Source organism: Schistocerca cancellata, chromosome 2, assembly GCF_023864275.1.
Source record: "Schistocerca cancellata isolate TAMUIC-IGC-003103 chromosome 2, iqSchCanc2.1, whole genome shotgun sequence".
Taxonomy (NCBI): Eukaryota; Metazoa; Arthropoda; class Insecta; order Orthoptera; family Acrididae; genus Schistocerca; species Schistocerca cancellata.
Genome location: NC_064627.1, coordinates 1,003,840,664 through 1,003,865,381, shown reverse-complemented (window position 1 = coordinate 1,003,865,381; position 24,718 = coordinate 1,003,840,664). Strand labels below are relative to the sequence as shown.

The 24,718-nt window shown below is 42.7% G+C and overlaps 1 protein-coding gene across 1 annotated transcript in view; it reads left to right on the top strand.

The window, feature by feature from the left end:
• The window catches only part of LOC126162971 (WD repeat domain phosphoinositide-interacting protein 3), a 115,153-nt gene that overhangs the window by 50,824 nt on the left and 39,611 nt on the right, over positions 1–24,718 (top strand). Inside the window, exon 5 of the mRNA XM_049919819.1 lies at positions 17,624–17,709. Coding sequence (XP_049775776.1) covers positions 17,624–17,709 — 86 coding nt within the window. The remainder of the gene's footprint in view (positions 1–17,623; positions 17,710–24,718) is intronic.

Sequence of the window (24,718 nt, the reverse complement as noted above, 5' to 3'; positions counted from 1 at the left end):
TAAATCTTTAGAATTACAATGCACATAAACATTAATAAGCTAGAATTACTAGAAGCAACACCTGTGCATTAATTTATCCAAAAATTATGACAGAGTAAAAACACAAAAGAAGGCAGTAAATTTAAAATATAATACCAGGGTGTATAGTACAACACACAGATGCGGTGCCTAATCAGGTATTACGTATCATATATCACTAGAACGAAAACATTACTAACACAGGACCATAATTTCGAATGCAGAAGCCCACCAATAACACGCAGTAATGCGCCATACGGAGCAAGAACTTCTAACAAACAAACTAACAAGAAAATTCTTTTTACAAAAATAACAAAGTAAAATTATTACACATAAAAGATACACACCAGCATAGGAGGGAGACATAATGCGGGTGAACTTTTTCCCATTTCCATTTTATACTTACATTAAAATGTGTAACATATGTTGACATTTGAAGTGACAGACTCACAATATCATTTTCTAGTCAAAAAACTCTTAAGAGTTTGGCTAAAAAGATGAGACAGGAAAAGGGCTTATATTTAGGCAGAAATACGAGTGTCCCAGATTTACATTAAAACACCGATTTCATAACTGATTAGCGCCAAATATTTGGTCATTACTGAGGGACAAATCTTTGTCCTCCATATGCCTAAATATGTCAGTTTCTTCCAAAATGTTTAACTTCTTACCCTTTCGTGCAAAATGCAAAATATTAAGATTTTGTGCTTGCAGAGAACTATGGCCACTGGTTTTAAGGTGTTGAGCAAAGGCAGAGTTCTGTTTTACCTGTCCCCATCTATTGAGGAGATGTTCTTGTAATCTAATTGTAAAGGTTCTGCCTATTTGTCCAACATATCCTACATTACAAACGTGACACTCCAACAGATATACCCCCAGTGCCAAATGGTTGTTCTTTGTAGGTGATCCATTATTTATGTACATAAACTGGAGATTGGCAGACGTGGAAAATATTATACGAGAGTTCACTCCCCGAAAAAGTTTTGCCAGTTCATAACTAAAATTGCCCATAAATGGCAAAGAAGTGTAATTGTGCTCCTCGACAGAAGCTACAATGGGTATACTCCGAAGTGGCATTGTTACTTTGTCTTGGTATAATTTTTCAACAAGCGCGATACTGTAGCCATTATTAAGGGCGATATGCTTTAGATTGTCAAGTTCTCTATTAATGGTGTCTTCAGATAATGGCAATTCGTGTAGACGCATGATCATAGCTCTGAAAAAATTAACCTTATGCTGGCAAGGATGGCAGGAGGAAGCGTGAATAATAGCATCTGTGGTCATGGGTTTCCTAAAAATATCTATGGATACTTTGTTATCACGTAGCTGTAACTGCAGATCTAGGTAATTGAGGACCCTGTCAGTATTCATATCTTCATGTGTGAAAATCATCTTCGAGTGAAGGGCATTAAATTCGTCACCATTAAACACGATCAGAATGTGGTCAACACAAAGCCGATAAAGTAGAATTTTTTGACAAAATTAGGACTTGCTTTTAAACACCTGGAGTTCAGTGTAGTTAACAAAATCATTAGCTAAGAAACCAGCCAAAATGCTGCCCATAGCCAGGCCATCTTTCTGACTGTACGTGTTGTCATTAAACGAGAAAAATCATATGCCGTAAGAATTCGAAGGAGAGAGATAACCTCACTAATTTCTTCTGTTGTCAGTCGCTTATTATGAAACAGAGTCTCCTGGATAATCATAATGGTTTCTTCTATCAGTACATTTGTGTATGTCAAGGGATACCAGCCGACAGCCTGTCGGGAAGACCTGGTCATGCAACAATGTAACCAGTTCTTTTCGACTTGTTAACGTCAAAGTCTGCTCAAAGACTAATTCTTTTTTCAAGAGCTTCAGAAGAAATCTTTGCACAGGCTCTCCTATATTCCCTCTTGCATTAATTAACGGGCAGATAGGGAATCTTCCTTATTTTATCTGCGCGAGTAACAAGGGCTTCCTCATCCTCAAGTTTCTGTTTATAGATCTCAAAATTGACATCTCATCATTATGGGCTTGCATTTTTACTGCCTTAGTTATTATATCACTCACCCTACAGGCCAATTTGACATCTGCTTCTTTAGTACACTTCGAAGCGTCGATGACCATTTTTACATCTGCTACTAAAGTAGCGATCTTACTACCATCAAGCTTAGGCTGAATACTGTATTTTAGGCCTTTATTCAGAAGTCGAGATTGTTTTTCATTGAATGTAAGTTGGGTGAGATGAATCACTCTTTTAGCGAAAGCAAAGGCATTTTTAGGAGTAATATACTGCTGTGAAATAGCAGTTTGACATTGCAACCTAAGTATTTCAAATTTATAAGCATGCTTCTGCAAGATGAGATGCTTCTCCTCCCACATGACAGCATTTGTGAGTTGCATACACAAATCAAAAGAGACCGGCTCAAATATTGCCATCACAGAAAAATACAAATTATATGCCAACACATTCAATCTATTTTTTATAGCCTACAAGCGTCTAATTTCTCCCGACATATCTCAGTGTGCACACTTAAGCATAATGCTACTTGGATAACAACCTTTTGCCATTCTAAGAAACGTATACACATAAGCAGGAATCATCTTACACGCTAAACACTCCTTATTAAATGAAATGTTCATAGAGGCTTTCATAATCTTGTTTTTGATGTTATGCAGAGATGAAACCACACATTTTTCTGCCTGACTAGACAGCATACTACAGAAATTTTTCCAATCCATCTGTGGCATGAGTCAGCAAACCAGTGTTTAATAGTATTAGTTGAAAACAGTCTTGGTTGCAATTTTATTTTTTTATTTATCAACTACACATTTCGCCTTATTTAGGCATCTTCAGGCTGATCTACATAGAAAACAGAGAACAAATACATCTATTTAAGGATCGCGATCGCGTTGTGCAGACTTGGATAACCTAAAAGCATGTATTAGCAGATCAAATGATGAAAAAGCAAATACCTTAATTTGGTATTTCTTAAGGCGATCCTTTAGACGGTGTAGCTAAAGGACATCGTCAAGTACATCAGGCCAACATCGCCTTTGTTAACCTCAGTAAATACTAGAAATATAAAATAGTAAAACTGGATAAGAGACTTGACCAATGATCGGACACTCAGAAATGCAATCATATTGCCAAAGCCTTACGATAAGGCCTTACCTTTCTAGCTGGACGTGAGTGACTCCAACACCTGCATAACACATACATGTTCACAGGAGCAAATAATAGAATAAGATGGGGCTTAAGTAGTTAGCAAAATGCACCACAGCGTCGTGTGCTAGTACTGATGCATAGTACAGAATCACCTCATTAGATGGTGCTGCCACGCAGCTGCTGGTAAGAATGAGAGATCATAAACTGGATATACATTGTCACTAAAACTTTATAATTATAATGCACATAAAACATAGGCGTCAGTACTAGCACACAACACTGTTGTGCATTTTGCAATCTACTTAAGCCCCATCTTATTGTATTGTTTGCTCCTGTGAACGTGTACGCGTTAAGCAGCTCTTGGAGTCACTCAGGTTCATCTAGAAATGTGAGGCCTTATCATAAGGCTTCGGCAATATGATTGCATTTCTGAGTGTCCAATCATTGGTCAAGTCTCTTATCCATTTTTACTATTTTATGTTTCTAGTATTTACTGAGGTTAACAAAGGCGATGTTGGCCTGATGTACTCGACAATGCCCTTTAGCTACACCGTCTAAAGGATCGTCCTAAGAAATACCAAATTAAGGTATTTGCTTTTTCAGTATTTGATCTGTTTATACATGCTTTTAGGTTATCCAAGTCTGCACAACGTGGTCACGATCCTTAGATAAATGTATTTGTTCTCTGTTTTCTATGTAGGTCAGCCTGAAGATGCCTAAATAAAGTGAAACATGTAGTTGGTAAATAAAAAACTAAAATTGCAACAAAGACTGTTTTTAACTAATACCTTATTTTTAGGTTTCCAGAAGGCTTTTGACACCGTTCCTCACAAGCAACTTCTAATTAAATTGGGTGTCTGTGGAGTATTGTGTCAGTTGTGTGACTGAAAATTTAAGTGTTCGTTTTTCCCGCATGCTGTGCAAGAGTAGAATGGAAGAGAAGTAGCTCAAACAATGGAAAATCCAGGATGGAATGTAACAGTACCAGAGAAGGAAAATTTGAATTACATTCTCCACCAGGGTTTCGATTACCTCTCGTCGTGCCCTGAAATGAAAAATGTCCTGCCCACTCTCCTTCCCACCCCTCCTACCATGGTATTCCCCCATCCACAGAAACCTACACAATATACTTGTCCATCCTTACACAACCCCTGCTCCCAATCCCTTACCTCATGGCTCATACCCCTGTAATAGACCTAGATGCAAGACCTGTCCCATACACCCTCCTACCACCACCTACTCCAGTCCGTGTGCTGCATTCTATGTAGGCATGACAACCAACAAGCTGTCTGCATGAACGGCCACCAACAAACTGTGACCAAGAAACAAGTGGACCACCCTGTTGCTGAACACGTTGCCAAACATGATATCCCTCATCTTAATGACTGCTTCACAGCCTCTGCCATATGGATCCTTCCCGCCAACACCAGCTTTTTTGAACTGCACAGGTGGGAACTTTCCCTGCAATACATCCTACGTTCCCGTAACCCTCCTGGCCTCAACCTTCGTTAGTCACTGTCCTCACCCATCCAGCCCTCTCCCTGTTCCCATTCCAGCACTACCCAGCCATCATTTCACTGCCACACCTAGTCTTTTAATTCTTTTATTTTTGTCCTTCCCTATACTTACCCCCACCCCCCTACACACCTTCTCTCCTGCCTTCCGTCTAAACTGCAACACTTGACTGTCCGCCACTCCCACCATACTATCCCTCCCCCTCCCTGCCCCAGCCTCCTCCTTACCCCCACCCAGTTGCCACTCCCATCATGCACTGGTGCTGCTGTTCGCCGTGTGGTCTCAGCACTCTGAGGCTGCAGATGTGTGCAAGTTGCATTTTTGTGTGTGTGTGTGTGTGTCTACTGCTGATGAAGGCCTTAATGGCCGAAAGGTTTAATTGTGTGAATCTTTTTATTGTTCCTATTGCAACTCAGCATCTCCGCTATATGATGAGAGAAAAGTAGCTCAAGGTGGTTTGATGAACCCTCTTCCAGGCCATTTAATTGTGAATTGCAAAGTAATCAGTGTAAATGTAGATAGTTTAATTTATTCCCAAATGAGTGCCACATAATGACTGGGAAATAATTGAACATAGCAGGAATCAACTTCTTGAGGAGATATAACTTATCTTTCCCATCGACTGAGTTCGAAAGAGTGTGTCCCTTTTTAAGGGAATACCCCAAAACTTTTTTCCCTTCTCAGAGCTTCTGCTGATGTAGTTGTGGATCTGCATTCTGCCACTCCCCTAAATCTCCAATCAAGGCCGGAATATCACTTAACACTGTTCCAATGCAAACATGCTGGTGGATACATTCGTTGGGTTCCCCGGACTCGTGCTCTTCAGAAAGCATTCAACTTAGGGCATCAGCTACTTGTTTGTCAGTACTCTTTATGTGATGTGCCTGACAACAGGAGGCGAAAATCCTTGTCTATATGGCTAAACACCCAGTCGTATGGGGTCGAGCCAGCACCCACAACAATGCTTGATTGTGTGTCTCCAGATTAAATAACTTAATTTCAAGATAGAATTTAAAATGTTCTAACTCGAACAACACCACTAGTGCCTCTAATTTGTATACTGTATATTTCTTCTCTGCACGAGGCAAAGATCTAGAGGTGTAAGTGATGCATTGTCTTTCCCCTTCACTTTCCTGTGAGCGGACCACAGCAATTCTTGAATGCAACTTTGAGAGCATGAAAATGTGTGTGCTGAGGTTCATCCCTCTCCCTTTAACATTGGTTGGTTGAGGAGAGGTGCCAGCTGGGAGAAGTTCTGGACCATTTTCAAAAAAACACTGTCAAGTCATTAAACCTCACATTTTTTTACTTATTTTTGGGCAATGGAAACTGATGGAAGGCTTTGGTGCAGTCTTGTTCTATCGTAACACCACTGACTGAAACAACGTGACCTAGGAAGAACACCTCCCCTTCGTGAGGTTAACTTTTGATGACTTAACGCAGCTGGCATAATACCTGCCTTACACAGTGCACATGGTCTTCAAATATTTTGCTATAAATAACATCGTCTTCGAAGTAATTATATACATTCTTGTACTTTAAGTCACCCAAAATAGAATCTAAATGTGGAACAAGACTGCGGCCCCTGTGGTCAATCCAAAGGGCACTAAGTTGTACTTAAATAAAGCCCAGTCTGTACGGAAAGCCGTCAGGGACTTGGACTCTTCCATAAATAGTACTTGATGGTATGCTTGGTTTAGGTCAAGCACGGAAAAATATTCTGCCTCCGAGAAACAAGTGAAACAGTCATTCTAATCTGGAAGTGGGACTGATTCTAAGATCAGTTTCAGATTCAGCTGACAGTAGTCAACCACCAGATGGTACCCCTGACCACCTGCCTTGGGTATCAAAAATATTAGGGCACATAAGATGATACATAGCTTTCTAAGTTCTTTTTGGTGACACCAAGCCTATCCATCAAAACCTCAGGATATTGTTCTAAAAATGTAATAAGAACCTAGGCTGTTGTAGATTCAAGTGAGACAGCTGAAGAGGAGACCTGTTCTCTGTAACTGAATGCACTATTCTGTGGTGCTTATAGTGACACAAAGGATATTCCTGTCTGGGACAATATTTAAATATAACTTCTTGATCAGTATAATTCAGAAGACACTCCGTACATTTAAAATTTTTTAAAAAAGCTCACCGTCATTTCTGAGAATTGATGAGGTAACCAACAGCAGCCCCCAAATAACATGCTAGCAAATGGGTGCTTTTACCATTGAGCATCATTCAGGATCCAACAGACCATAGTCCACCATTAGCATATGACCAAACCTTCTACTAAAGCTGACACAGGGTTCCTTCAGATATTCAAACTCAAAGCACAAGTACAGGTTCAACCACGTCAGAAAAAGGTGCCCACTGGGTGACACTCACAGGCCAAACAACAATGACTGGAACATTGGAACAGTAGAGACTAGCATTTGAAGTGTAGCTGCTGCCCAAACCTACCATCGGCCCTGAAGACATTGTCATTGCAGCTCACTGTCTGCTTGGAACTGACTGAGCTGGTGACCGCCACAGCTGCCCTTAAATCAGGCATCACAACATGTGACCCTCCCTCTGTTGGCTGAACCACCACCACTCACTCCTCATAATATTTTCAGTGTGTATCTGTGGACAAGAAAATAAATAAATAAATTTCCAGATTCCCAAGTTAAAAACACTTTTTTTCCCATGTGAAAGTACACTTCTTCCAAGGTGAAAAATATGCTTTTTCCATGATAAATGACAGTATACTTTCCCTTGGAGCTGTAAAAATATTAGTCCTTTGAATGGTAAAGGTTTTATACACCAGTGTGGAACTTCAGAGAACGAAAAAACAAAAAAAATTACAAAGGTCTGTGATGTGCAGCAACATTTACACTGCATATTTTCATATTACCATATGCTGCATATGAAAGTATTCATATTACGAAAATATAGATTCAAATTTCACTAAATACAGCACATTAGTTTCCGAAGCACTGAAATCTGGATTGAAAAGCGCTTTCATAAGCTACGAAAATATAGATTCAAATTTCACTAAACACATCACGTTAGTTTCCGAAGCACTGAAATCTGGATTGAAAAGCACTTTCATAAGCTATTCATAACTTATATCACCTGATCTCACTAGCCAATGACAGCAGATATCCAAGCAGAGGAAACATGATGTATCCAGCCAATAGCAATATCACTGTTAAGTAGTGTGAACACACAAATAGGAAAAGTTAATGGTTTAAATTAGTGTACATAGTGTAGCTACAAGAAAAGCTAAGCTTTCACTTATAATATTGTCTTTTTTGTGTGTGTTGCTCTTTATGATACATCACACAAATGTTCCATAAAATTTTAAATAATGATACTGTGGTCTTCTGTGCTCGAAGGTTTTCTAAGTGGTTAGTCATCAATGTGTTAAGTTTTAAATGAGAGTCAAATGCTCTTTGATTTAAGAAATTCATTGCACATTCACACGCATAGCATAATTCATTTTGCGTAAAGGGAAATCTACTTTGAAACTAACAGTTTTGAAAGCACCATTCACAGTATTTTCCTGCGACCTGTTAGATATAGCGTGGTTTCAGCAGTTGCCAGCAAGCGCCAGAAAACGTGTTACTGTTCGTGGGCAGCTACGATGATGTAGGAAGCCTGTATGCTCGTACATACCTGTATATGTATAGTGTTAAGAGAGCTTACATTACGTCATAAAGGAAACAGGTCATCAGAGGATACTCTAAGAGCATTCAAATTTCATAAACCATACTAAAAGCACTCTGTCTTCAGGCCACAAGTGGCCCATCGGGACCATCCGACCGCCGTGTCATCCTCAGCTGAGGATGCGGATAGGAGGGGCGCGTGGTCAGTACACCATCCAAGTGCCGGCCACGTCCGACAGCGCTTAACTTCAGTGATCCGACGGGAACTGGTGTATCCACTGCAGCAAGACCATTGCCACCATAAACCATACTAAAATGCATAATTATGCTGGTAGTGGACTTTCATATGTCCAGGTTCACAGTGAAGTAGGCACCAACCTGAAATTAAGCTTTTCAGTGCGATTTTCGGGATGCAAATTTTCTTGGAGTACCAGTACTGAATTATCTCATGTGTGTTTCTTTATTATGGCATAATGCCATATGTGCCATAAGATGAAAATGTGCACTTGAAATTCAGTGAACAGTTGAAACTAGCCAGTAGCGCGGAAAAACTTTTTCCAATAAACTGACTGCCTCTAGGGAAAAGATTAATAAAAGTCATATTTATTTCACAAACCAACAAAAATAGCTTCACTGTTCTGTAAGGTGGTTTAATGCTTGACTGCCAAAAATGTGGAAATAAAATAAAATCAGAAAACTGAAACTAATAAAATATGTTAGCCTTCCGTAATTACGTGAATGTATTTTAATTCACTTGATAGCGCCCACCCACAGAAATCCATCTTGTTTTCATTTGATGTGAGAAGTATAAACGAAGGGGAAACAGTAAAATCACTAAACATAAACACGACACTGCTATGCGCATGCACGAATCTGGCAGCATGGGTACGCCAGAAAAATTTTTCCGGGTAGCCTTTGGCTGCTTGTTGCTACTGCTGATATGGCTAACAGTCACACTTCAAGAAGCCGGAAGTGGGAGAAGGTACTGCCCATCTGCAACTCAACTGCGCCTGCCCGCGGGCAACTGCTCAAACGAACTTAATGTAAACAGTTTTGATGTCACACTCGCTGGCAGCAGTTTATTGTTATGAAGTATTCTGTGGTCTTCGTCCTAAAGACTTTGTCACATTTTGCTGTTTATCAGTTCTTAACAGTCAAAATTACAAAAAATTAGCTGAAGATTAAACAATGAAAAATTCCCAGAATTTTAAAAAATTCCTGGGTTTTTCCTGGTTTTCTCCCAGATGCAAAAATTCCCGGGCTTTTCCACAAATGTCCTGGAGCATATACGCCCTGTTGTCGCTATTCTAACCTTGACTTTCCATTGCTTGCAAACATACAAAAAAAAATTGAAGCCATTTGTTAATCCATTAGTGGAATAGACGTATTTATTCTTTGATCAAACATTTTGTGATAGTTAGCTGTCTGTTGCTACTGAAATCTGTTGGTTTGATTATCCAAAAATATTTTCTCTTGTTATGTCTATCATTCTTAGTTAACAGAAATAACTATTATGACTTATTAACAGATTTATAACACTTATGGATTTCTTGTTGCAGTAATTTGAACTGACACGAAAAAATGAGGCCTATTGTTTCCTAAGTATTTTAAGAAGTATTACTATTATGTACTACGATTTATTCTCTTAAAGAAGACTGCATCCATTATCATTTCTATGGAACAGATATGCTCCATAAAAATTAACTTTTTGCAGAATTCTGGGAAAATACAGCTTATATGTCAATTAAGCAGCAGCTGTTCCAGAATACTGTTCCTGTGTTTGTGGCCTTTGTTGTGTCAGCGTTATTGACAAACCAAAGGAGTAAAGAAATGCACCACCAGGGTCATAGCATGTTGGCAGGGCTCATACAGAAGTCTAACAGAAATGCTTATTGAATTTAAATTTGTTTTGATGGAAGCCAGTTGGATGTATTTACAAAATCAGTATTCGGTGTAGACTATGCAAAATCTCTGCTGTCTTTGTTGTTTATGTCACACATGAAGCACAAGAAAAAAGATAGATCTTAGAGCGTGTACAGAAGAATATACACAGAAATTTTCCTCTTGCTCCGTACAGTGGCTTATGGAGTATATGACTAGATGTAAACAAACAATGGAAACTAAAGTACGGAATAACAACAATATGGAAATGATGGATTTATAACCACCACACACAGAAGGCATTGACTCGCAGATAGGTACAATGAAAAGAATGCTAGAAATGTTCAGCTTTCAGATAAAATCCTTCATAAGAAGTAGAAAACACATTCACACAAATGCAAATGCATGGGACACTAAGGAGAAGGGCTAGCAGGATGGGGGTGGAGGGAGATGTTAGTGTTGCCGGTGGGAGCGTGCAGGACGTGGTGAGGGCAGGCGGGCTGTGGCGGGAGAGGAGAGAAGTATGAGAAAGGACCTGCATTGATGAGACAGAAGGTATGTGTAGTACTGGGCAGGGAGCAAGGAAGCAGATAGGCAGGTGGAGAATGGGGGCTGGTGAAAACTAAAAGATGGACGCCAGGGTAATTAATGTAATGAAGGATATTTTGCAGCTCAGAGAAGCTGGTGTTTTGGAAAGAATTCAGATGGCACAGGCTGTGAAGAAAAAAAAAGTTAAACTCAATCTGTTTAAATGCATATAACATACAACATGTCTTAACCATTCTACTGTTATGCCATGTAAGTCTCCAGAAGTTACATACTACATTTTTGTAACTGTGTAATGTATTGTAGCAACATACTTCCATAAGATTGGAAATTACATTACTTCAGTGGTCTTTTGTACTCAAACACTAATCAGCCTAAGCAAAATAATATTATATCCATTAGTCATGGTTGCAAGATACTAACACATATTCTTCACAGAAGAATGGAAAAAACTGGTAGGAGTCAGCATCATGGAAGATCAGTTTGGATTATGCAGAACTGTTGGAACACACCAGGCACTATTGACCCTACGACTACCTTAAAAGATAGGTTAAGGGAAGACAAACAACATTTAGAGTATTTGTAAACATAGAGGAAACTTTTGAAAATGTTGAGTGGAGTACTCTCTTTGAAATTCTGAAGGTGGCAGAGGTGAAATACAAGGGGTGAAAGGCTAGTTACAATTTTTACAGAAACCAGACTAAAAGAAAAGGGTGGAGACCCACTATTACAGGCCCACATAGGGGATGGACATCGAAAAGCGAACAGAGGGTATGGGGTTTAAAGGTAGAGGGCAAAAAAGTGCCTAGGCAAGCACGAAGGGAAAAAACCTCTGTGACAGTCTGGATGAATAGTAAGAGCAGTAGTCTTGCTGTTGCTTGAGAAAGCCAGACAACCTCGCCAGCTGGCGACAAGGAGCCCACCACAGTGAGTGTACATTGGTACGATGTGTCTACTGCGGTTGCAGGTGCAGCTGCTGTGCTCTCTGTAGCACTTCACATGCCGTGCAGTATAACGGCAGTACTTGATGACATGGCCCTCACTCCTGGCACCTGAAGCACTGGGGCTGAGGGTCCATGCCGAACGGGGGGAGCTTTCATAGTCACGAAGAAGCTCAGGAGTTTCCACAGAGAGATGATGTCACCTGAGTCACTTGCCGTTAGCATGGCCACAGTAAATAGCAGAGGTTCCTTCTGTTACGCAGCCTTACTGCTGCATTAGCAAACCCAGTGCATAGCAGCCCTTCTCAGACAGCCCCTTCATCACAACACCAGGGTAGCCCCCTTAAAAGTACCTTGGTCAGCTTCTCTGGCTGCTTTGAAGTTATCTTCTCTCTCACCTGCAGAATGTCGATGATATGGGCAGCTACAGTGCTCCTGATAGCCCTTTGATCAACCGTGCTCACTGCTTGCATGCAGATGGGTGAGTCAGAGTTGACAGACTCAATTGCCATGTTTTTCTTGCAGCAATTTGTCATTTTTTCATACAGCTCTGTACACCTAATACCTTTGCACTCGGTGTACAAAGGGGGGAGGGGGGGGGGGTAAAGGCGTATAAGATTCTTCTTCTTCTTCTTCTTTTCTTCTTCTTCTTCTTCTTCTTCTTCTTCTCGGATCTTCTTGGACCGTTCGGCATGCTCACTGGTTTGCCCTGATCGAGGGCCTCTTCATGGTAGCAGCTTTATTCTGTCCACCTTTTCCGACCATGCTGTGGTGAAGAGAAACATGACATGGTTTGCCCTGATCGAGGGCCTCTTCATGGTAGCAGCTTTATTCTGTCCACCTTTTCCGACCATGCTGTGGCGAAGAGAAACATGATAATGTTGCTTCATTGTGAGAACAATGCACGGCAGTTGCTACTTTTGCCCACAACCACAGCACGACACTTCTTCACGACCTATCCTTCAGCCTTAGTAGTGGAGCGTGTGACAGCAGCTCACCTCACTGGCTCAGGCTGAACCGTATGGCAGCTATAAGAGTCGAGGGGGCCATGAAAGGGAAGCAGTGGTTAAGAAGGGAGTGAGACAGGGTTGTAGCGTAACCCCAATGTTATCTAATCTGTTTATGAATCAAGCAGTAAAGGAAACAAATGACAAATTTGGAGTAGGAATTAAAGTTCAGGGGAAAAAAATTAAAACTTGGAGGTTTGCTGGTGATATTGTAATTCTGACAGAGACTGCGAAGGCCTTGGAAGGGCATTTGAACAGAGACAGTGTCTTCTAAGGAGAATACAAGATTAACATCAACAAAAGCAAAATGAAGATATTAGAATATAGTTGATTTAAATCAGGTGATGTTGTGAGAATTAGATTAGGAAACGATACACTTAAAGTAGTAGGTACATTTTGCTATTTGGGTAACTGAATAACTGTGATGGCTGAGGTAGAGAGGATGTAAAAGTAGACTGGCAATGGCAAGAAAAGTGTTTTTCAAGCAGGGGAATTTATTAACATCAAATTTAGATTAAATTCTTATGAAGTCTTTTCTGAAAGTATTTGTATGGATTGTAGCTGTGTATGAAAGTGAAACGTGGATGATAAATGGTGCAGAAAAGAAGAGAATAAAAGCTTTTGAAATCTGGTGCTGCAGAAGAATGCTGAAGATTAGATGGGTGGATCACGTAACTAATGAGGAGTTGCTGAATAGAGTTGGGAGAAATATATTTATGCTTCAACTCAATTAGAAGAAAGGATCAGATGGTAAGACACATTTTTAGCCATAAAGGGATCACCAATTTAGTACTGGAGGGAAGTGTGGAGGGTAAAAATCTTGGAAGGTGACCAAGAGTTGAATACAGTAAGCAGACTCAGTAGAATGTAAGTTGCAGTAGTTGGAGATGAAGGGGCTTGTACAAGGTAGGGCAGCATGGAGAGCTGCATCAAACCATTCTTTGAACTGAACAACAACAACAACAGTTGCTGCTGTTGCTAATTGTACAGAAGTAATCAGGGCAAATATCGTTCGATAATTGAACTAATTTACTCTGACTGTGTCAGTAGACGGGGGAAAAAAGGCACAAGAATATTTGCCACCTACCTTATTACTTGTAAACAGTGAGTTTCATTGTATATTGCCACACCCATAGGTACAGAGGCAAAAAATAAAAATATTTATTTCTCAAGTGTAAACAGTATGCTCGAAACATGTATCATGCAAAAGAATATTACTTAGCATAATATAAAGAAATTTATTAATGTTTTTCATATAAGTAATGTAAAACAAGCAGAAAATGTGATTTTTCAGTTGAAAAACATTGAGAAATACGGTTAATACAAATTGGAGGACATATTCCTGAAACAAGACACTCAAAACATATACGTATTTGACATTTTCCTTTACCACAAAACATCTTTCGCAACACACACACACTGACAGATGGACATAGTGGCTGATTCATGACACCATATGGGCACTGCGAGCATTGATTTTCTGGATAGCCGCTGGTGACGTGGCCAAAAGTCACAATTTCTTGTATCATGGCAGGTGGCAGGAAACATTATGCTCGCTGGCTGTGTAGTAGGGTACCGGCAGTGATCAGCAGCATATAGGCAGCGGCTGTGCAAATGAAACTCGGTGTCCTCCAGTGGCCTGGATGAGATGTAAATGTACCAAGTGCGCAGATCTCTCCGTGTGACATCAATCGTGTGAAGGAAGCAGGATGTGAAGAGTACCACTGCTAGTGTGCATTTGAAACAGTGCTCCCCCATCTACTAGGCAACAGATGAGACAAGCCAAGTTGGTAGTGCTGACTGCGTTACTGCCGGCCGGTGTGGCCAAGCGGTTCAAGGCGCTTCAGTCACCGCTATGGTCACCAGTTCGAATCCTGCCTCAGGCATGGATGTGTGTGGTGTCCTTAGGTTAATTAGGTTTAAGTAGTTCTGAGCTCAAGGGGACTGATGCCCTCAGATGTTAAGCCCCATAATGCTCAGAGCCATTTGACTGTGTTACTGGAACCCCCACTCTGACATCAAAATGTAGCAAACATGAAAACAATTAGCATGGCTTAATGTCTGTATGCCCAACAAGAAAAAACACATGCACTTTGTAGGTGACAGGATTGCGAAATACCAAACAGAAAAGAAATTTTACTATTTTTTGTAATGACAGTCTACATTGCTGATAGCTTAACACTGACACTGTATATAAAATTTCTAAACAAATCACTGTTCAAAAATATTTGACCATTCTTTTAGTTGCAAGTACCACTCAGGCACAAGACATTGTGTTGACCTCTTTTTCCCTGTAGTTTTTTCTCCTCTCCCACTGCGTAATATTTATGTCCTTGTAAGCGATCAACCAACAAAGTCATCTCAGCTTGACTTGCTCTGCTTCATGCATGCCTTTGACCTTGACCGATCGCTCCCCTCTAATTCCACTTCTTTCCGAATGTCTTTCCTTAAAGCAGCGTGCCGTAAAAATCTAGAACTTATTCACAGTGGTAATTGTGTCTTCTCTTCTTTCTTTTGCTTGTGCTTCCTCTTGACTCTCATTGCTTCTTCTCTGTTCTGCTTTCTGTGGGTCTTTGTAATACCTGCTCTACTTTTCCGGTTGTTGCACCAGGCAGAACACCACAAACATCTCATATTAGCTGTTACTTCGTACTGCTTACAATGTTATTCTATTAATACTATACTTAAAAAACTACTGGTATGTTCTTAATTCCTTTCCCAAAAATTCTGCATACATTTCATCATATCTCTGGTAGTGTGGATCATTGCAAATAAAATTTAAACTCGCAGCTTTCTTGTTTTTAAGACTGGTATTTATCCAAGAACATCTGTTCAACATCTTCGTATGATTAGTTAGTACTTCTTGGTTCCTGAACAATATATCTTTGACTTTCTTTTTCTAAATCTTATTTTTATTTCATACCAGTTTGCTCCATCTTCCATATGATGATAATCTTTGTATCAGCTGCTTGAGTCTGTCTGCTGTACAGTACCCAAGGACATCTCCTTACCTTCCTCTGTGTATGATAAACTTCCTTATTCTTCCTTCAAAGACAACATATTGTTATGTTTCTTATCAAAGTCTGACAGACTCTGACATTTTTCTTCTGAGTCTCTTTTCTTTCCCCCACATAATTTTGCTCCAGCTTCTGTGTAATAATAATCTTCTCATCCTCTGCTTGAATATTCTTCTGTGGAGTATGCTCCTTACTCACAGAAAAAGACATCTGGATCCACACCAGGGATTTGTGCATTTGATTGATTATTATCACGTTTGATGCATGTATTAGTTGCTTCAACATCTAAGATTGCATTAGCTGACATTCTGCTTGACATGTTCATGTCAGAACTAGGCATTTCAGTGAACAAGTTGGTGTCTAAATCTGCTTAAAAAATCTGACTCCTCAGGTGACATACAGTCTGTAAGAACAGTAGATGCATTTTGCAATTCCTTCATTTTCTCATCCATCTCCTTTTCTATAACCCTTCTCCGTGCTTCCCCGGTTGTCTTACTTTTGAACTGAATTCATACAAGACTAACTACTGGTACTTGTTTGTTCGCTGATGAGATTTTTACGCTCGAAATTCGAAAGTACAAAACACAAGCCTAACTACTGTTCTCCATCACGCTATTGGGATATACTTTTTATGGTGACTGTTAGTTGCTGTGTTGTGGTGTAATGCTGCAAGCTGCATCACTCCCTTGTGTTGTCATGATGGTCATCTCGAACCATAGCAATCGAAGATGCCGTAGATTTCTGTTTCATGCAGAATTTGTCTGCGATGAAGCTGTTTTATTACTTTCTCCACATGTATACTTGAAACTGTTATTCACAGTTAATTCTCATTATTGTTCGAGAAGCCAACTATAATTAAGGAGTACAATATCAATAAATTATGACATCGAAGATAGCAGTAGTCCTTACAGGTGGTTTCAGCTAAGTTGGCAGATCATGTGACTGCTTTCTCATGTGGGCCTGTCTTTGATGGGGTAGAAGATGCTTGTGCCAGGACTGGAGTAGGTGGTAATGGGTGACAGTATGAGATAAGTCTTGCATATAGGTCCGTTGCATTGATATGAGGCGTGAGGCAAAGGGTAAGGGGTTGGGAGTAGGGGTATCACTGTGCCACATTCTACTTGGGCATGACTACCAACAGAGAGCTGGACTATCCCATTGCTTGGCATGCCTTACAACACAATGTGCTTCACCTTAATGAGTGCTTCACAGTCTGTGCCTTCTGGATTCTTTTCAGTGACACCAGGTGGGAACTCCCCATACAACACACCTTCTATTCCCATAACCCCTCTGGGTTGTAATCTTTACTTGCACTTGTTCTCCGCCTGCATATCCCTTCCTTGTTCGTACTCTAGTACTGTACATGCCATGCATCCTGTCAGTGCACATATGTAGTCCTTTCCCCTTCTGTTCCAATGTTGCATGTAGCAGGTGTATCCTGTTCCCACCATTCTCCAGCATGGTCCCACAGGCAGCACTAGCATCTTCCCCCAACCCTAGCCTGCCATCCCATCCCATCCCCTCTCCGCTCCATGTGACTGCCTTACTCCCACTCCCCACCCCAGCTAGATTGCTGCTTACCCCAGATGCAGCTGTAATCAGGCCTCAGTGCCCAGAGATGTCAGTGGCCATGTGTTTGTAAGTTGTGCTTGTGCTAATATGTGTGAGTTTTCAGCTTCTGATGAAGGACTTCGTGTGAAAGCTGAATATCTCTAGCTTTCTTTTCATTGTACCTGACTGTGATTCAGTGCACTCTCTGTGTGTTGAGTAGCGATCTAGCCTTTCCATAGTGCAGAACTCTGGATATAGATACTTGCCAATTACCCAGTGAGGAGCAGCTAAATTAGACTTGATATTTTCTGTTAAAATAGCTATTCTTTTTGTTTAGTATTATTTATTCTTGCAGGGAACATTAATCCGTGTGTTCGATACATCTACTGGGTTGATGATAAATGAACTTCGTAGAGGGGCACACACTGCTAACATTTACTGGTAAGTTTATTCTTAATAAGCTGAAGTACTAATTAGCATCTACTTCCCAGAAAGTGCCATTTTTACTGTAAATGATCGTTTGGCAATGTTTGTTGATATGTAAAATTCCAAATTGCACCGTGGTTTGAAATCCGTGTTGAATTTTCGGTTCCCCTATAACTAGCAGGGTACGTCAATTATCAAAGGCAAGAGGATGGCTTACTAATCCCAACAAGACCGTGATTGATGACAGCTTTACTAATTATTTGGCACCTTGGAAGTTAGCATAAATGATATTGATTCACTCGTCATGTTTTATGGAATGTGCTATAGGGAATAATTAATCAGGATGTTGAATGTGTCAGGGTATACATTGCCAGAGAAAAGTAGCTCTGAGAAACCAGTAATGTAGGCTGTATTAAGAATTAAGTCGCATTGATCCACTGTACCAGTGTAAATTAACATAACAGAGTTGTCAGAAAGCCACTGGTTGGAAAATGGTGTTGTGTTATTTGCATGACTATGACAACAGTTGTTACTGAAAAATGTTGGTATATATACATCAGACATACCTGCTTATCAAGTTGCTAAAGGTACATCCACACAATACCCAGGAGCAAAAAGACATGCACATAAACTGGCTGAATGCACACAGTAGAAATGTGGTCACTATGGCATACACATGCTATCTCAAAGTTATAGTAATCCACTGTAAGGTTTTCGTATTCTGGTTGGGAAACTAGCAGTGTAAGGTTGCATAAGACAATTTCCATTGACATTAAGGCTGGTAGTAATGCTTAGTTACCTGAAAGCTTATTATTTATACCCAAGATTGAGCTGTTATGTACAGGCTAATCAAATTTGGCTGTTGACATCAAATGGCACACGAGATTCCCAACAATAAAGACAAGCTTTGCACTTTGGTGCATGTCATCCATTTTCAGTTAAGTGCTCTTGTGTGAAATGCATGCTTTCCTTTCATTATGAACTTCACCAAGCATGGGCACAAAGTAGAACAGAAAAAGACAATGTGTGAGTTTGCCTTGACAGCGGTTTTCAGTCTGTGAATCTAAATGGTGAGATACTTTGTAAGAGTTATGCTTTTAATGTTTTTTGTGATTCTCAGACATTTTCATTTTTACCCCTTAAGCCTACAGGCAGCTCATTGAAGCACTCACCATAATTCAGTACCCATCCAGAATCTTCAATAATATGTATTTTTTATTATTAGAAAAAACTGCAGTTAATGAGTAACTGTATTGGGAAGTGAGTCTGAAAATGCCATTGTATTCATGGAAATCTTAAGCTGGCTGTAAGACATAAAAGCAGCTGTTTAATATTGCTGAGAAAGTAGCAACTGTTTCCAAAGTAGAATTTTACTTAGTTACATTTTGTAATTACAAAAACATATATATGCAATGTGTATTAACACGATTCACATTGTCCGTCGCACTTCACATAGTGTAGACTGGGAACTGTCTGCTAGGCATGCCCGATGTAAAACTGACTGGGCATGGCCCGTGCTGCCTGAGTTGTTGTTGTTCCGTCACCAGAGGGCGCAGCCTAATTCTCACATGCCCTCTGGTGGACGGGACTTTACTTGCGGCAACTACTGTCCGTGACGCACCGTGCTGATGTGTGCCCCCCCGCGATCTTTCTGGTGGCTACTGCACTCCTTCTTCGGGGGTGAAGCCACTGTGATCCACTGCGTCGGAAGGTGGAGCGTCGTGCAGTAGCGATGACCTCCAGATCCATTGGAATGCTGGAGTTGGGGGGATCTGCCAACCCTCGAGCCCGAACCTTCGAATACGGTTGGAAGTAACCCATACGAAGAGGGCCCGTCGTCCCACCACTGGAGCCCGGGACAGAACGGGTGACAAGCTGTCGAACTCCAGATCCTGTTCCACCTCGGGAGGGGCAAGACCCAGTGGCGGGGACGATGGGGAAGGCACGACCACAGGTGAACTAGCCTCCAGAGAAACCGGGCCTGTGAGGGGGGCCAGCTCTCGCTGGGACATCTCTAACGATGGCGATGCCGGTGCTGGAGCTACTGGAAGCCACCAAGGCTGAGAACCGTCGCAGTGTGGCGGAGTCACAGGTGGGAGGGGCTGTAGCGTCCCCTGAGAAAACAACACGGGTGCTGGCAATGGGGAAGCCAGCACCTGAGGGGTCGGAGGGTGGGTGCCCAAACATGGACGTAGCTGATTTTGGTGACGACGTACCTCCCAGTCCCCTACCTGCAAGGTATTGAGCCGGCGGCCATTGCGGCGCAGGACCACCGCCGGTATCCAACGTGGATTGCGACCAAACCCACATGCCCAGACCGACATACCCGGTGGAGAGCCGGGTACCCCGTTTTGCGAAGACTGGCGATGACCAGGCCAGAGGAGGTGCAGCAGAGTCCTAGGTTGGCGCCCATGGAGGAGCTCTGCGGGGCTGCGTTCTCCCATCGGTGTGGTCCGGTATGCCGTCAGGAAAAACGTCAACGCCTCCTTCGCAGGAAATTCGTGCACATCCTTTCTCATGTGCGTCTTAAACGTGCGCACCATGCGCTTGGCTTCCCCATTTGTTTGTGGATGAAAGGGGGGAGAGCAAACGTGGTGAATGCCAAAGCGCCTACAAAAATTGTGGAAGGTCTGTGAAATAAACTGAGGTCCATTGTCTGATACCAGGGTGACTGGCAGACCTTCCATAGAAAAGATTTTTGCAGGTGCCTGGATTGCAACTTCTGAAGTGGTTGAGGAGCAGCGAACCACATATGGGAATTGGGAATAAGCATCAGTGACAATGAACCAAAAGCCATTGAGAACACGAACAATACGAGACTGGAATAGAAGGGAGAACCGATAGAGGTACTGAAGGTACCCTCCGCCACACACCGTCAGGGGGCTTGCGGAGTATGGATGTAGATGTAGATGTAGAGAAACTGGCCCACAAAATCTATGTGAACACGTTCCCATGCCTGGGTTGCAGGCGGCCATGAAGAGAACGCTGACCTGGGAGACGCATGTTGGCTCGCACACTGGGAACAGGCGGCCACCAAGTGCTCAATTTCTCTGTCAATACCGGGCCAATACACATGTCTGTGAGCCAAGGTTTTAGTACGAGAAACACCCCAGTGCCCCTCATATAATAACGTGAGGACCTCCCTTCACAGACTCACAGGAACAACCACGAGAGGAGCTGTATCATCGGTAGCCAGAAGGAGAACTCCTTCCAAGACTGAGAGGCGGTCTCGTAGAACAAAATAATTACGAAGAGGGTCTGAGGCCCAGCGTGGAGGTCGGGACGACCACCCCTGCTGAACGAGGCGAACTACTTGCTGGAGAACTGAGTCAACTGCCGTTTCCCTGGCGACTCTAGAACTAGTGATCGGAAAGCCATCAACCGCTTGGTGGGACACCACATCCAAATAAAAAAACATAATTTCCTCCTGATCGAACTTAGGATCCAGGCCCATCGGAAGACGGGAAAGAGCGTCGGCATTGGCATGCTGTCCGGTAGGGCGAAAATGAATGTCATAATGGTACTTAGAGAGGAACAGGGCCCAGGGCTGCAGTCTGTGGGCCGCCCTATCCAGAATCTGAGAGGCAGGGCCAAATAATGATATTAGTGGCTTATGGTCAGTGATTAACTGAAACTTAGTGCCATACAAGAAAGGGTGAAATTTGGTAACAGCGTAGACAATGGCCAAAGCCTCTTTTTCCACCTGGGAGTAATGGGCCTGCGCGGGACTAGGAATTTTAGACGCAAATGCCAGTGGCTACTCGGAGCCATCCACATTGCCATGGGCCATGACCGCTCCCTCCCCATACTGCAAAGCGTCTGTAGCCAGGACCAACGGATTATTGGGGTCAAAAGTAGCCAAACAAGGCACTGAAATGAGGACGCCCTTCAGCGAGGTGAATGCGCGCTCGCATGCAGGCGACCAATCAAAAGGAACACCCTTGCGTAGAAGGCAGTACAGGGGGCGGGCTATGGTGGAAGCCCTGGAAATGAAACGGTGGTAATAGGCAATCTTGCCTAAAAAAGCTTGTAACTCCTTCAGCAAAGCAGGTCATGGAAGGTCGACGATACCTTGGACCAAACATCCTAGCGGCTGGACGCCGTGCCAATAGATGGTGTAGCCCACATATGCAATGGACGGTTAGAAGAAGTTCGACTTACGCAGGTTGCAACGCAGGCCCATGGACCTGAATTTGGGAAAGAGGGTTCGAAGGTTGTGCAAGTGTTCCTTTGTGCTGTGGCCTGTGACAATTATGTCGTCCAGGTGATTAATACAATGAGGGATTGTCAACGTGACGTGCTCAAGATAACACTGAAATATCACCGGGGCACTGGATATTCCGAAGGCCAACCGCTGGTATTGGTAAAGGCCAAACGGGGTGTTGACAACCACCAGCCATTTGGAGTCCTCATCAAGTGATATCTGATGATAAGCCTCCGAAAGATCGATTTTCGAAAAATATTGGCCTCGCGCCACGTCGGAGAACAATTCATCAGAACAAGGCAAGGGATAGGTGTCCACCACCAATTGGGAATTAATGGTGGCCTTGAAATCACCACAAAGACGTAATTTTCCCAAGGGTTTCCTGAAAATAACGAGGGGCGAAGCCCACTCACTAGAAGAGATGGGAAGAATGACCCCGAGGGCTGTCAGCCAGTCTAGCTCTCCTTTTACCTGAGGGCAGAGAGCCAAGGGGATCTGCCTCGCGCGTAGAAAATGCGGGCTAGCCGACGCCTTCAATGTTAGGTGAGCTTCAAAGTCCGAAACACGCCCCAGGCCCTCCTCAAAGATATCCTTAAAGTCAGAGGTCAAAGAATCCAATGATTGATAGGGAACGTCTTCGGAGACCAACTGTATGGTGTCTGCGATAGAAAAACCGAAAGCTTGAAAGGCATCAAATCCAAAAAGGTTAGCGGAGCTCGCATCACTGACAACAATAAAAGTAAGAGGCCGAGTGACTGATTTGTAAGTAATGTCGGTAGTGAATTGACCCAGTAGGGGAATGAACTGTTTACCATAACCACGGAGACACTGGTAAACTGGTGCCAACGGGGGCAACCCAAGGTCGGAGTAACTTTGTGCATTCAACAAGGAAACTGCCGCACCCGTATCTACTTGCAGTTGTAATCGGCGCGACCGAACCGACACCTTGATAAAGAGTTTGTGTGCTGAAGCGTCGGGAGCCTGGCCCGATGAAACTTCCTGACTGTCAACGTCCATGTCGTCTGTACCTGCTTCCTTCGAGTCTTTTGAGGCTGAGTGGCAAACTTTAGCAATGTGTCCTTTTATATTACATTTGCGACAAACGGCCCAACGCTGGGGACACTCTGACCGATCATGATGTACATAATACGACGCACAGGACGGTAACAGGGGCCGGTGGCTGGAACTCTGTTTACGCGCCGTGCGGGAGCGGCCGTAATGGCCGGATTGTACTGCTCGCACATCGTCCACCCCGGACGCAGTGGACGCGGCCGCACTGCTCTGAATCGCCCTGACGTCGCACCACGCTTCCAACTGTTGACCTGCGGCATGAGAGACTTCATACGATTGAGCAATGGACAGGACTTCCTCAAGGGAAGGGTCTTCCAACTGCAGGGCCCAGTACCAGACCTCCCTATCAGGGGCCGAACAAACAATGACGTTGCGCACCATAACGTGTGCATACGATTCTCGCGACTGCACCGTGACAAAGTGACACTTGTGACTAAGACCGTGCAGGGTAGCGGCCCACGCCTGGGAAGACTGATGGGGCTGTTTCTTGCATTGATAGAACTCCACTCTAGCCGCTACAACATGCGTGCGGCGGCGAAGGACGAGGGTTCCTGCAACGTCGTTAGCTGGCGCAAAACTTGATACAGTGAGGGAGATATCCAAGACAAGAAAAGGGCACGACATACCTCCGCATTGGAAACATGAAATGCCTGGAAATGCTGCCGAAGGCAATGTTCATATGCGTCCCAATCCTCCACCATCTCGTCACACGGGGGAAAGGGAGGAAGGAACGGCGCCGGAGCAGACCGCGTGGAGAGCAACGCCAGAAGCGCTTGTTTCATGGTTGCCATGAGCTCCATCTGCTGCTCAACCAAAACCCGCACTAAATCCTCCATGCCGTGGATAAGCTGCAAAACTGTAACGACGACGCAACGCGCGAAAGAACGACCTTACTCGCCACCAGTTGTGTATTAACATGAAACACATTGTCTGTCGCACTTCACATAGTGTAGACCGGGAACTGTCTGCTAGGCGTGCCCAATGTAAAACTGACTGGGCACGGCCCGTGCTGCCTGAGTTGTTGTTGTTCTGCCGGCAGAGGGCGCGGCCGAATTCTCGCGTGCCCTCTGGTGGACGGGACTTTACTTGCGGCAACTACTGTCCGTGATGCGCCATGCCGATGTGCGTCTCCCGCGATCTTTCTGGTGGCTACTGCACAATGTAGTGGTACTTTCCTGTTAATATGGTGTACAGCTTAAGATTCTAAATGTTGCTTCTCTTTTGTTAGTGTACATCTTAATGTATCTGTTTTCAGTATATATCTTAATGTATATTTTGATTGCAGGCTTTGTCAGCATATTCCAGTGATTAAATCCTTTCAGGTGATTAGCCAAGTGGTGGCATCTTCTCGCAACATTTCAATGAATTTCGTACCCATCTTCTTCGCCAGGTGGTAATGGTTATGAAACTCATTGAAACCTTGTGACAAGATGATGCCACCAATCAACTGATCACCCAAGAAGATTCCGTCACTATATCTTGAATCATTAAACATCCTAGAATAATCTTCTTCTTGATAGGTTCCATGATTGTCGAGAAATGAGTGAATGTATGCAAACTAAGTAATTTGATAGCTTATAAACAGTCATTGTAGCTTATTATCTGACTACATAGTACATTTTACATATTCTGCTTTATTTTTTGTTTCAATATTCATTAATGCATTCTTTTGGAACCGGGGGAACACTTTTGTTTGTTTGAAGTAATGTTGTAGTTCTTGCAAGATAAATACAAAGCGTTTGCAGTGAA